The 13,653-nt window shown below is 43.1% G+C and overlaps 1 protein-coding gene across 1 annotated transcript in view; it reads right to left on the reverse strand.

The window, feature by feature from the left end:
* Nucleotides 1-13,653, reverse strand: part of SEPTIN2 (septin 2) — a 493,452-nt gene that overhangs the window by 192,089 nt on the left and 287,710 nt on the right. The window contains exon 5 of the mRNA XM_033957764.1: nucleotides 12,047-12,181. Coding sequence (XP_033813655.1) covers nucleotides 12,047-12,181 — 135 coding nt within the window. The remainder of the gene's footprint in view (nucleotides 1-12,046; nucleotides 12,182-13,653) is intronic.

The raw sequence follows: 13,653 nt of genomic DNA on the forward strand, positions 1-13,653 counted from the left end.
GGTAGAAATATGGTAATGGGGAGTAGATAGAAGGGAATAGGAGGCTGGGAAAGGAGTGAGATGGGAAATGGGAGAGCTAGGGACTGAGAGAAAATTGAGAATTGAGAGGTAGCTGAACATTTAAAAAGAAGAAGGGTGAGAAAGAAGGCAAGATTTGAGTGGACAGGGGCAGAAAAGAAAAAGTTAAGAAAGCTGAAAGGGAAAAATCAATACATTGGAGATAGGCATAAGAAGGAAATGGAATGACAGAAGAGGAGAAAAAAATGGACAGCAGACACTGGAAAGATAATTAGTTGAAGATAGGGAAAAAGCAGAAAGAGAAACTGGGAAAACAAAACATCCAGACAACAAGATAGGAAAAAATTGTTTTATTTTGAATTTATTAACTGGAATATGTTACGTGGGATATGTGCGTCACAATTATTTTTATATTCAGTGGTATTTTTGTATTCAGTGGTGTAGTCATATAAAGCTGATTTGGGGGAGTGACTGGAGCCCAAAATTAGTGGATGGGCACCAAAGTTTCTACCCTGCCTGAGTGCAATTTAGAAATACTTGAGTTAGTGGGGATTCCCAAAGCTCTGCCAACTGAAGACATCGTCCTCCAGTCTGATTACTCAAACTCTCCAAGCTTTGCAGCCAATGGCAATATCCTCAAGCTGCCACTGCTTTCATGCATGCATGAAAGCCAAGGGGGTGGGGGAGGGAGGAGGGAAGGCAGCAGCTCTGCAATACTGCTGCCAGCTGCAGAACTTGGGAAGTTGGAGGGGGAGGAGGTGGCCGTCAGTTGGTGAGGCTTGGGGATCCCTACTGGCTACAGCAGGGGAGATATTCAATTTGAGAGAGCCTAAGCTCAAAGTGGGAGGCCCAAAAAAGCAGTAATATTTACCCTGATTAAACAATCCTCCATGTGCACTGCTGACAGCTGATTCAGCATCCCCGCTCTGATGAGGCTCACCTCTGAAGACGCTCACCATAGCTGTAATAGAAGTGAATGGGAGAACCAGGAGTGCGCATCCCTGCTCATCAGAGTGGGGATGCGGAAGCCTGTGGCTGCTCCTACTGTCAGCGGTGCACATGGAGGGATCACTCAGTCAGGTTAAGTATTACTGCTTTTTTGGGTTCCTCTCCACAGTGTCCCTTTAATGAAGGTTTATTATTAGATATATACATCTTCTATATTAGTGATTGCAGATTTGGGACCTGCTCAACCTTTTTTTTGTTCATCGGCTAGTGTTATGTTTGTACGGCCCCAGAAAAAATTTTTTTCAGCCAATGAGGCCCAGGGAAGCCAAAAGGTTGGACACCCCTGGCCTAGAACTTTTTGGTTGTTGGTGGTATAGAAGAATAAAGTTATTATTATTATCACATCATACCTCCCCGACAGTAACACCTGGGAGCATGCACTCTCATCTGTGTATGGATTCTGGCACAGCATCTTATGGCAGGTGCACACCACATAGAAATTCAGTGCCACTTACCCAAATTCAGTGCCACTGAAAAGGTAGCCTCAAACTGTCTTCTGACCGTTCAAAATGCTGCAGTGCAACTCATATTCCGTGAGAGCCACTATTCTCACATTACCCCTCTCCTCAAGTCACTTCATTGGCTCCCCATCCATCTCCTAATACAGTTTCAACTCCTCTTGCTGAGTTACAAGTGCGTTTGCTCTGAAGCCCCCCATATCTCTCTTCACTTATCTCCCCCTGTGCTCCTCCCCATGGTCTCCATTCATCGGGCAAGCCCCTCTTATCTGTACCCATTCTCTTCCACTGACAACTCCAGACTCTGTCCCTTCTTTCTTGTGCACAGTATGCCTGGAACAGGCTGCCTGAATCAATATGCCGTGCTCCCTCCCTAGCAGCGTTCAAATCCAAGCTAAAGGCCCACTTTTTTGAATCTGTTTTCAACTCCTAACTCCCACTCACGGCTGTCAGATACCTACGCCTACTGTATCATTTCCTCTACCATAATCTCCCCAACCCCGAAATGTAATCTAAATTAGATTGTAAGCTCTTCTGAATTAGATTGTAAGCTCTTCTGAGCAGGGACCATCTATTGTATGTTAAAATGTACAGTGCTGCATATGCCTTTCAGCGCTTTAGAAAGAACAAATAGTAGTAGTAGTAGTAGTAGTAGTAGACTGAGGGCCAGATTCTCTAAAACTGACACCACAGCAGAAAATGCCGTTGTGGGTGCGACTTTTCTTTTTTTTTATTCAAATTTTACATTTTAAACAAGCACTTCAACTTGGATATGGATTAAAATTGGAATATAATCCATCCAAAAAAATATTAAAAGAAAAACATAATATTCATTATTTCGTCCACAATGATTCAAGACCTAAGTAAATAAAAAAGAAATACAATACAAAAATCATTTATCAGGACATAATAGAAGTAAGAGAGACCACTTCCAGCAGCCGGTTCGCTAAACTGTAGGAATCACAGATGATCCTATGGTTACTTCCCCCCCTTCCTTGGCCACAATAAATTGTAACAACTGTTTGGGTTCAAAAAATAGAAATGATTTTCCGTCTAATGAGATATAGCACTTAGCAAGAAATTTTTAAAAAAAGGAACCACCCAGAGCAATAATTCTAGGTCTATAAACCAAAAAGTATTTTCTTCTCTTCTGCATCTCACGAGAGCAATAAATCTAGGTCTATAAACCAAAAAGTATTTTCTTCTCTTCTGCGTCTCACGAGATATATCAGGGAATATACGAATTATTGAGCCCAAAAAAGTTTTATTCATATGTCGGAAATATGTTAAAAAAATCAAATCCCTGACAAACTCTAAGGCAAATGAAACAATAAGAGTAGTCCTCTCAGTTATTACTTCAAGAGAACTTTTCAGAAATTTTTTTAAGTTCAATTCACTTGCTTCTGGTCCTACTGGGTCTGTAGGAATAGAGCTTTCCTGTTTCTTCTCAAGATAATATATTGCACTCTGACAATAGGCAGTAAGCTTTCTTCTGATATTAAAAGAACTTCTTTTAAGTATTTCCGGACCATTTCCAGACCAGAAATCACTGGAGACTTGGGGAAATTCAAAAACCTCAAATTATTCCTCCTCTGTTTATTTTCCATAAATTCCAATTTTCTATGAATAAAAGATCGCTCTTTGATAGTTTCCAATTCCAGTGATTTAAGTGAATTGATCTGATCATCATGTTGCTGAATTTTTTCACCTTGCTCTCTTAATTTAAGTTCATGCTCCTTTACCTGAGAGCTGACAGTACCACTATCCAAATGTAGCATTGAGACTGCCTTTTTAAGGTTGGAATCCATTGTCATAATGGCTTCCCACAGGGTGTCTAAACAGCACAGTTACTTACCGTATCCAGGGACAGCAGGCAGGTATTCTCACTGATGGGTGACGTCACTTGAAAAAGTTCTTGACGCCCGCACCGCGCATGCGCGAGTGCCTTCCTGCCCGACGTAAGCGTGCAGTCCCTCAGTTAAGATAAGCCAGCTAAGAAGCCAACCCAGGGAGGTGGGTGGGTTGTGAGAATATCTGCCTGCTGTCCCTGGATAACACCTGTTACGGTAAGTAACTGTGCTTTATCCCAGGACAAGCAGGCAGCATATTCTCACTGATGGGTGACCTCCAAGCTAACAGAGATGGGATGGTAGGAGAGTTAGCCAAAGAAAATACAATTGTAAAACATAATGGTCGAAGTGTCCATCCCGTCTGGTGAAAAAAACAGACAATATTGAGAAGTGAAGGAATGAACTGAGGACCAGGTGGCAGCTGTACAGAGTTCCTCAGTAATGTAACTATAAGGAAAACAACAAAAGCTGCCAGAACTCAAACTTAGGGACTGGGACATGATATCCCCGTGCCAGGTCAGTCTGAGTAAAGAAAAACGAGAGGGAGGCAATCAGCCAAGTGAAAATCGTTCCTATGAATATAGGATAACCAAACTGAGTTGAATGAAAAGAAAAGGTTGGGATAAAATTACTGCGGCTCTGACCTGCGTAACAAGGAGGACAAAAAACCGCTTATAGGTCAAAACATATAAAGCCAGGATCCTCGTAGGAAAAACGAGGTGCAGGAAACAACACAGACAGAAGAATTGACTGAGCGAAATGAAAATAGTAGTAGATACTGTGGACAAGAACATAGAAGCACCTTGGTTTGATGAAAGACTGATAAGGATGAAGCTGCTAGCAGGGCATGAAACTCACTGATACCCCTGGAAGAGGGGAGAGACATAAGGAAAAAACCATTTTCCAGGTAATAAATTCAAGTGGAGCTGACACCATTGTTACAAATGGTAGCATCAACAACCAGGAAAGAAACACAGGAATAGTCCAGACGACAAAAGAAGGAATGAGGTGTGGTTAGACACACGAAAAAACCCCTGTCATGAGCCAGGGAACCAGAAAAGAAATCAGAAAGAGGTTGGTCCTCGACAGATCAAGGGAAAAAATGCAATAGCATTAAAAAGAAGTCTGAGAGCTATAGACTCGAGACTAGAATCAAAGAAAGAAAAAATACCACCGGTTAGGAAGGTGGAAACAGGCAGAGAAAAAGACACCAGGAAAGAAAACAAAACCACTTTTGATATCAACAAGGGCGAGTGGCTATTGTACTGGCAGAAATCAACAAACGGGCTGAAAAAGATGTAAATGAAACAGACGCAGCCCAAAGAAAAAACCAATGAAGATTGGAAAAAAAATCAAAGAGTCCTGAGTCGGAGTGAACCGAGCAGGAAAATGAGAGGAAGAAAGTGCTCCCAAAATTTGAGTGGACGAAGAAGGGAGAACCCATGTTGACTGGGTCACCATGCATCATGGTGGTAACAGCTCTCGTGAGCTTGATGAAAAAGCTCAACAGGAGAAGAAGCGAAGGAAATGCATATAAAAATATGCTCGCCAGGAGAAAAATAATCATTGCCAGACGAAGAAAAATCATCGAGTAAAAGGATTAAAGAATCCTGCTGAAATTGGCTGCTAGAAAATTCAGCTCCCCAAGAATAGCAGCAAGAGCAGATGGTCAATCGTCTCCAAGGTCACACAAACAGGGCCTCCTGACATAACAGGAGAGAGCCCTAGACTCCTTGCTCAATTACATGTAGTGTAAAAACCCCTGAATTGACTGTGCAAGGGAGGAGGTCTCAAGGACAGAGTAGATGATGAAAATCATGAGGTCTGAAAAATATCATTAGAAAAAATTTGGAAAAAATGAGAAAAATGTGTTGCCTGGCAGTCGAAAGACCCTGAGGCTGTAGAATGCTCACATGAACCCCCCAGGGAGAAATTAAATGCTGTAAGTATGAAGACCATGCAAGGAGGTAACAAATAGAAAAGGGAACCTCTGGAAAGACTAGAGGAGATCAAAGACAGACAAGTTTTGAGATACAAGCCCCCGCCTGTGTTTGTTTGGTTTTGTGAGGGTTGCTATATGCTTATATATGTTTCATAGGGAGGGGGGGTGAGGAGCTGCTCCACAGGACCCTTGGACCACTTGTAGGTCGTATGAGGGACATGGAGGGAGAGGTAGGGGGAGGGTGGGTGGGGGAGTTGTTGGGAAGGGTTTAAGGGGGAGGGTTAGGTGGAGGGTTGCTGGGTTTTTCTTGTTCTGTTTTCTGTATTTTTTGTTTTGGATCTAGGAGTTTGTGGGGGGGTTTCTCTCTCTTTTTCTCTCTTCTTTCTCCTTTTCTCTTTCTTTTTCCTCTCATGTACCTGGTGCCCCTGCGCTTGGCTTTCTGCCTTTAGTGGGGACGCTCAGGCCTGGATTGATGGTGTGGGAGCAGATCGCTGGCTGGGACAACCTCGCTCTCTGTTACGCTTTTGGTATTTTGAATGCTCTTTGCAATTTTATTTTCCCATTTGATGGCTCTTAGATGTGTATCCTGGAATGTTAATGGAGTCACTTCGCCTATTAAACGGCATAAGATCTTGAGAGCCTTGAACGTCAGAGAGCTCTTCTTGTATTTTTACAGGAGACACACCTGTCAGTGGCAAAGCATGCCAAACTTCAAACATGGTGGGTGGGTCACCACCTGGGGGCCCCGGATGAGAAGTGTAAGGCTTCCACAAAGTTTCCACTCCCAGGCTGAAGAGGAGCCTGTATTTTGATCGGGCTAAGGGAAGCCCGATCCATGCTGAGGTTCACTCTGGTGTTCCTCCCGAAGCCGGTAGGGTCCCTCTCTGATGATGCACGAATCCTGTGTCCAGCGTTGTCTGTATCAAGTTCCCAGAGCTCGCAGCTGCCGGAGAATTTGGCCGCATAGCTCCCTTCCTCTTCCTCATTAGTCGGCAGAAAAGTTTCCAAGCGGCCAAAGTCGCGAGAACAGTGCCGGAGGCCAAGCAGAAACAAAGATTCACTCTGCCTTGCATCTCTGAAAGAAAATTCAGTCGCCGCTGTCAGAAGAGGGAGAATAATAATAATAATAATTTTATTCTTATATACCGCCAAAGCCATGAAAGTTCGAGGAGGTTTACAACAAGAAGTGCTGGACAATCAAAGTAGTCACAGTATAAAGTCATTGAATACAAGCCATGATAGTTCGAGGCAGTTAACAACAAGAGGTGCTGGAAATCAGCATCATACAAAGACATTGAATACAAGCTTACAGAATGGAAGAAGTGAAAAACTAACAAATTTCTTAGGTTGCAAATCGGTTAAACAAATTCGTTTTTACTGATTTTCTAAAATTACTGTAGAATCAGAAGATGCTGACATGGAGCTCACTGCCAGACGTCCGATTCAGTTGCCATCTTGGATCCAAAATTGACTTTTCTTTTACTGGCAATTAATTCTCAGCACAATAGCATGCAAATTGTATGCATGCTATTTGTGCAGAGAATCATCGGTAAAAGTGGGGAGTTACTGTACATGGCGCTTGCTCAAAAGCTTCTCCTGCCTGCCAAAAAAAAAAGCGGCCCTTGCTCTCCTTGCCTAAACCAACAAGCAAGAACTGATTTTTATTAATGAGTAAAGCTGTTCCACATGGACAACACACACACAAGAGCTGCACCTATTTATAAAAAAAAATTTAAAAATCCTCCCCACTAATGTTGGGAGCCTCCCACATCTCCGACATTGGGGTACTTTTTTTCTTTTTTGAATGATCGGAAGGAAGGATACCTACTTTCCCCTGCTGCAAGGTCAGGGATCCCCTCCCCCATAGTCTAGTGCAGTGGTTCCCAACCCTGTCCTGGAGGACCACCAGGCCAATTGGGTTTTCAGGCTAGCCCTAATGAATATGCATGAGAGAGATTTGCATATAATGGAAGTGACAGGCATGCAAATCTGCTTCATGTATATTCATTAAGGCTAGCCTGAAAACACGATTGGCCTAGTGGTCCTCCAGGACAGAGTTGGGAACCACAGGTCTAGTGGGCCTCTATCCCGGTCCCGACACCTTTTTTTTTTTTTTTAGAAGACCAGCAGGAGGGATGCTCACTCCCTCCTGCCAGCAGGCCCACCTCTTCAAAATGGTGGGCCTTCCCCTTCTTGATTCATCCTGGGATATACTGGGAGGGATCTAAGGCCCCTCCCCTTAGGCACCTGATCCAATTGGGACCGTAGGCCCCTCCCAATGCCAGCGTTCTTAACAAGGTATTGGGCGTCCCTCCTGCCAATCTTCCGCATGGCTTCTGGCAGGGGGAGGTCTCACCAGGGCCGGATTAATGGATAGGCCCAATAGGCACGTGACCGAAATAGTCAGGGGAGGCCTGCTGAAGGATGACTTACCATGCCAAATTTTTTTCTTTTCAGACGGCAACGGGCCCCCACCTGACAACGATGACAACACCGGCCGGCTGGCTACCCCCATCTCCCCACGGCATCAACGGACAGCAATGCGGCCTCCTGCCGGCATCAACGGCAACACAGCCAACGCAGCTCTAAGAAGGTCCCACGATGAATGCGTCTGCCAGTCCATCCCCCTCCCACGTCACTTACTTCTTCCGGAAGATGCAGTCATCGTGGGATCTTCTTTGTGCTGAGCCAGCAGCATTGCCGTTGATGCCGGAGGGGGGAGGGGAGGCCACATTGCCATTAGTCAATGCCAGGAGGAGGGAAGGGCCGGTGTTGTCGTCGAAGCCAGGTCGGGGCCCGTTGCCGGGGGGGACCCATTGACATTGATGGGGGGGCGATTTCTGTTGCTATGTGGAAAGGGTGGTGGAGGGAGAAAAAGGGGGCAGATGCTGATGGGATTGGTGTGCAGCAAAAGGGGGAAAACATAATAGGGAAGGATACTGGATGGATTTAGGTTGGATGGATGGATTTAGGTTGGAGTTAAAGAAAGGGGGCATATGCTGATGGAATTGGTATGCGGGGGAAGGATACTGGATGGAATTGAGTTGGAGAGAAAGAAAGGGGGCTTATGGAATTGGTGTAGAGAGAAAGGGGGAAGACATAATGGGGAAGGATACTGGATGGAATTGGGTTGGAGGGAAAGAAAGAACATAAGAACATAAGCAGTGCCTCTACTGGGTCAGACCCGAGGTCCATCGTGCCCAGCAGTCCGCTCACGCGGCGGCCCAACAGGTCCAGGACCTGTGCAGTAGCCCTCTATCTATACCCCTCTATCCCTTTTTCCAGCAGGAAATTGTCCAATCCTTTCTTGAACTCCAGTACCGTACTCCAGTACCGTACGTCTTTTGGAAGCGCATTCCAGGTGTCCACCACACGCTGGGTAAAGAAAAACTTCCTAGCATTCGTTCTGAATCTGTCTCCTTCCAACTTTTCCGAATGCCCTCTTGTTCTTTTATGTTTTGAAAGTTTGAAGAATCTGTCCCTCTCTACTCTCTCTAAGCCCTTCATGATCTTGTAGGTCTCTATCATGTCTCCTCTGAGTCTCCGCTTTTCCAGGGAGAAGAGCCCCAGTCTCTCCAATCTTTCAGTGTATGAAAGGTTTTCCATGTCCTTAATCATTCGTGTCGCTCTCCTCTGGACCCTCTCAAGTATTGCCATATCCTTCTTAAGATACGGTGACCAATACTGAACACAGTACTCCAGATGCGGGCGCACCATTGCCCGATACAATGGAAGTATGACTTCTCTCGTTCTGGTCGTAATACCCTTCTTAATAATACCCAACATTCTGTTTGCCTTCTTCGCGGCTGCTGCGCATTATGCTGTTGACTTCGTTGTTGTGTCCACCAGTACACCCAAATCTCTTTCAAGGCTACTTCTCTCTAACACTAATCCCCCCATTTGGTAGCTGAACATCGGGTTTTTTCTCCCTAAATGCATGACCTTGCATTTCCCCACATTGAAGTCCATCTGCCATTTATTCGCTCACTCCTCCAGTTTGCTTAGGTCCCTTTGTAGGTCCTCACACTCTTCCGCATTTCTAACCCTTCTACAGAGTTTAGTGTCATCCGCAAATTTGATAACTTCACACTTTGTCCCCGTTTCCAGGTCATTGATAAATACATTGAACAGCAGCGGTCCGAGTACAGACCCCTGCGGAACCCTGCTCGTGACCTTCCTCCAGCTCGAGTAATGACCCTTCACTCCAACCCTCTGCCTTCTGCCTGCCAACCAGTGTTTGACCCATCTGTGCACGTCCCCTTCCACCCCGTGGTTCCACAGCTTCCTAAGTAGCCGCTCATGGGGTACCTTGTCAAAGGCCTTTTTGAAGTCGAGGTAAATGATGTCTACGGGTTCCCCTTTGTCCAACTGACTGCTTACCCCTCAAAGAAGTGCAGTAAGTTTGTTTGGCACGATCTTCCCTTGCAGAAGCCATGTTGGCTCGCTTTCATCAGCCCATTTTTTTCGATGTGCTCACAGATGCTGTCCTTTATCAGTGCTTCTACCATCTTGCCCGCAACCGATGTCAAACTGACCGGCCTATAGTTTCCCGGGTCTCCTCTTGACCCCTTTTTAAAGATAGGTGTAACATTTGCTATCTTCCAGTCCTCCGGGATCTCTCCAGTTTTTAAGGATAGGTTGCAAACTCGTTGGAGTATTCCCGCTATCTCATTTCTTAGTTCTTTTAGTACCCTAGGGTGGATACCGTCTGGGCCTGGTGATTTGTCGCTTTTCAATCTATCTATCTGTTGGAGGACATCCTCATGGCTCACCTCTATTGTTGACAGTTTTTCTTCTTGGCTGATGCTGATGGAAGTGGGGGGAAGGGAGAGGAGAGGGCAGATTCTTGGGCTCCACGTATCTATGTTTGGACAATTCATCATTCAATGGCTCCGGAAGGAACTTCCTCCCTCAAAACAAGCCATCTGTAATTCCCCAGCGCTAGAAGTACCAGAGGGGCTAAGTCCGCAGCCCTCCTCCATGCTCTTCTACACACAGACTCTCCTCAGCCGACCATCCAGCGCAATCCTGGCATGATACAAGGGTAGGAAGGTCGATTTTAACCTAAATTGAGGTGTTCTGAGGCAGAAAGAGGCTTTATTTTTTAAAATTGGAAAATCTAAGATGGCCACTGTGGCAACATTTTGGTGTCAAAAATATCCGGGGAGCTTCACCCAAGTTTTAAAAATTCCAGAAACCACCAAAACTTGAATTTTGCCCCCACCTCACCGATTTTCCCATAGACTAGTATAGGCGATGCTGCAGCTAAAATCCAGAGAAGACCACTGCCCCTAAAGTGGCCACAAGCTGCGATCTTTGGGCTGCCAATTGGACCTAAATTGGACAGAGACCTCAGACCACCATGAATCTACACACCATGATGGGGGGGGGAGGAGAGAAACACAGCTGGCACCCACTAAAGCCAATCCCGAACCGCCACAGAGCCAAACAGCCTGTGCTTAACTGTCTGATAAATCAGGAGTAAGCCTATCTTCCAGGAGAATGATCCCCAAACTCCACAAATGAAAATGCAGAATGGCTAAACAGGTTTCCTAAAAGGGTTGCCCTGTTAACTGCAGACTTCTGCTCAATGAATCTATGAATCTGTTAACTGCAGACTTCTGCTCAATGAATCTATGTCTTCTCCCAGGCAAAGCTGTTCCAGGGCTACTGGGGACCTTTTCAGCACCAAAAGCCTCACGATTTGGATAAAACCCCCCAAATAATAAAAAATTAGAAAGACACCTTCTCAACTTGCCTCAGAAGGAAAAACTGAAGGGTTGGGCACCACCCAGTGACATAAGGAGGAGAAGTTAAAAAATGTAGATACCGTCTTCTGCAATACTTGCAGGTTTCGGGAAAGAACCCATCTGTTAAGATTAATGTTTAATAAGGCTTATATACTGCCCCACCCTTCAACTAGACCATCAAAGCAGTGTACAACAATTCAAGAACATAGAAATTACAAAATAATTGCCAGGAAAGGAAGATGAGAAAAAAAACCCCATGCACATTACAGACATTGTAACACACAACTTCTGTAACCGACGTGCATCACATTACTGACAATTTATGTACCCTTTCCACTGGAATAAAATTTTATATAAATCATTTTTATTAAACCAGTAAGAATACATACAGCGTACAGAAAGTCAAAACTGTTTTCTCAATACAACCACAAATCCCAAACCCCCCCATCCCCCCATCCACCCCTCCCGGGCAGCAGCAGCGGTGACATATATCCAATGATAACCACAAGTAATATAGAAACATTGAGTATCTCAATTATCCCAGAGTTGTCTGCGCACAAAGGAAGTAAAGGTCAAACTAAAAGGATACCAACATTGACGAAATAGGCGGCCTGCCTTAGCAGACATATCCACTATGTCTTTACGTTCCAGCAACATTTGCTGTAACATTAATGCTCTCCACTGCTGGATAGAAGGAGGTTGAGAGGAAAGCCACTGCAACAGAACACATTTCCTACCCAGTAGTATAGTTTGGAATAAAATTTTAAAGCACTGGGAGATGCCAACATTTACCAATTTAACCAACACATCACCAAGTTTATTTTCTAAAATTAAACATTTCTCATTAACCTTGAAGTCTCAGGTCAAATATAGTAAAATCAATTAGGATCATCACTTTTAAGTCCAGTTTTATCTGCTAGCCAAAATGTTTCTAACATATTGTTCAGGGACATGTTTATATGGAAGATGCTAGAACAGTGTGGCTCAATCTTACCCTCAAAAGGCTCTAGTCATACATACCCATGCCCAAAGGGTGAAATGAAATAGAAGCAGCAATGCACCCTGTTATCAATAATGTGTCGCCTGTTCAGTCCACTCTCATCATGCAGATATCGTTCAAATTGGTCATCCATGTAAGAGATGATGGTACTAAAACTACAAATACACAATGAAAAATCAAATACTTTCACTTTATAATCATTTAAACCAATAAAAAAACCAAACAATATAAGATAATTATATGTAGCAGATAAGAGCCGTCAGGCCTCTGCACTGGATGCTGAAACTACATCTTTAAAATACATTACAAAATGAATGCTGTTTTGTTCTATTTTATCGGCTTACTATTGATTATAAGTCAGATCAATAAAGAAATCTTTAAGAAGCCTTTAGAATTACTGTTTTAAATATTCTTTATTCCATTCTCACAGTATTCTGACATAAGCAAATGTTTTCATCAAGCAACTGTGGCTTTTCCATAAATACAGTGAAGGCACAGTAGTTTGATGTTAGTGATTCTAAAATCACCAGATCTGTTTGGACATGTAAATACTTTCCAGATATTCAAATTCTACTGGATAATTAGTGTGGTTGTCTTAGTCTACTTTAAAGGCAAATAAAAATAAATCAGAAACAAGACACTATCAAATTAACATAATACTTTTTTTTGGTAAATGGCATGAGCAAAGATGACAATAGAACATATAAGTGAATCACAATTTTTCAGGTACTTCCTCTTTATTTGACTTCCATAGTAGATAACAGCACCTTGCCCGACAGTATGGAACAGGACCTGCTCTTATTGGAACATTGGTCCTCGACTTGGCAGCTAGGCTTCAATGCCAAAAAATGTAAGGTCATGCACCTTGGCAGCAGAAACCCGTGCAGAACTTACACTCTAAATGGTGAGACCTTAGCTAGAAAACCAAAAAAGGAGGGTCCAACTTCGTCTGCAGAAGCAAACAAACCAAAACTGCAGGCTTGTACACGATGCAGGCAAATTTTATTGTGACAAATAAATCATATCTAAAAACCTTTTACCAAGCAAGGGACCCAACATGGTCCGTGTTTCGGACAACCTTCATCAGGGGTCCTATCAAGTACAAATACAATGTTAAGATAATCATATAAAAACATATAAAGAAAAAATATTAACTATAAAATAAAAAATAAAAACTAATAAGGTATATATATTTTAATACATATATGTAGGTGTTATATAATCCTGTTTATTCTTAAAGCAAGTGTTTAAGAAAGAAGGAAGAGAAAATACCATGCAGAATACATAAAACTGAACAAAATAAAATGAAACATACTGAATAACAATTACAGATAGTTAAGGTTAAATTGATTGGATCTATTAAACAAAAAGAGACCAAGATAAATAGTCACCAGAGTAAAGTGAGTGTAAATACTAAGGGGTGTTAAAAAATGATTAAATAAATATAGTATGTAGAAATAGAGAAGAATAGATATAAATGATACATACCGTGGTAGATAAGAAAAAAGAATACAAGTCACAAAAAAACTGGAAAGATAAACATCATGGGATATAAAAAAATAAATTTACAATAATAGTTAAAATAAAATTATAACATGTATCTTAAACCAAAACATAAACATTTTTA

The sequence above is a fragment of the Geotrypetes seraphini genome, chromosome 9 (genome assembly GCF_902459505.1).
Source record: "Geotrypetes seraphini chromosome 9, aGeoSer1.1, whole genome shotgun sequence".
NCBI classification, from domain to species: domain Eukaryota; kingdom Metazoa; phylum Chordata; class Amphibia; order Gymnophiona; family Dermophiidae; genus Geotrypetes; species Geotrypetes seraphini.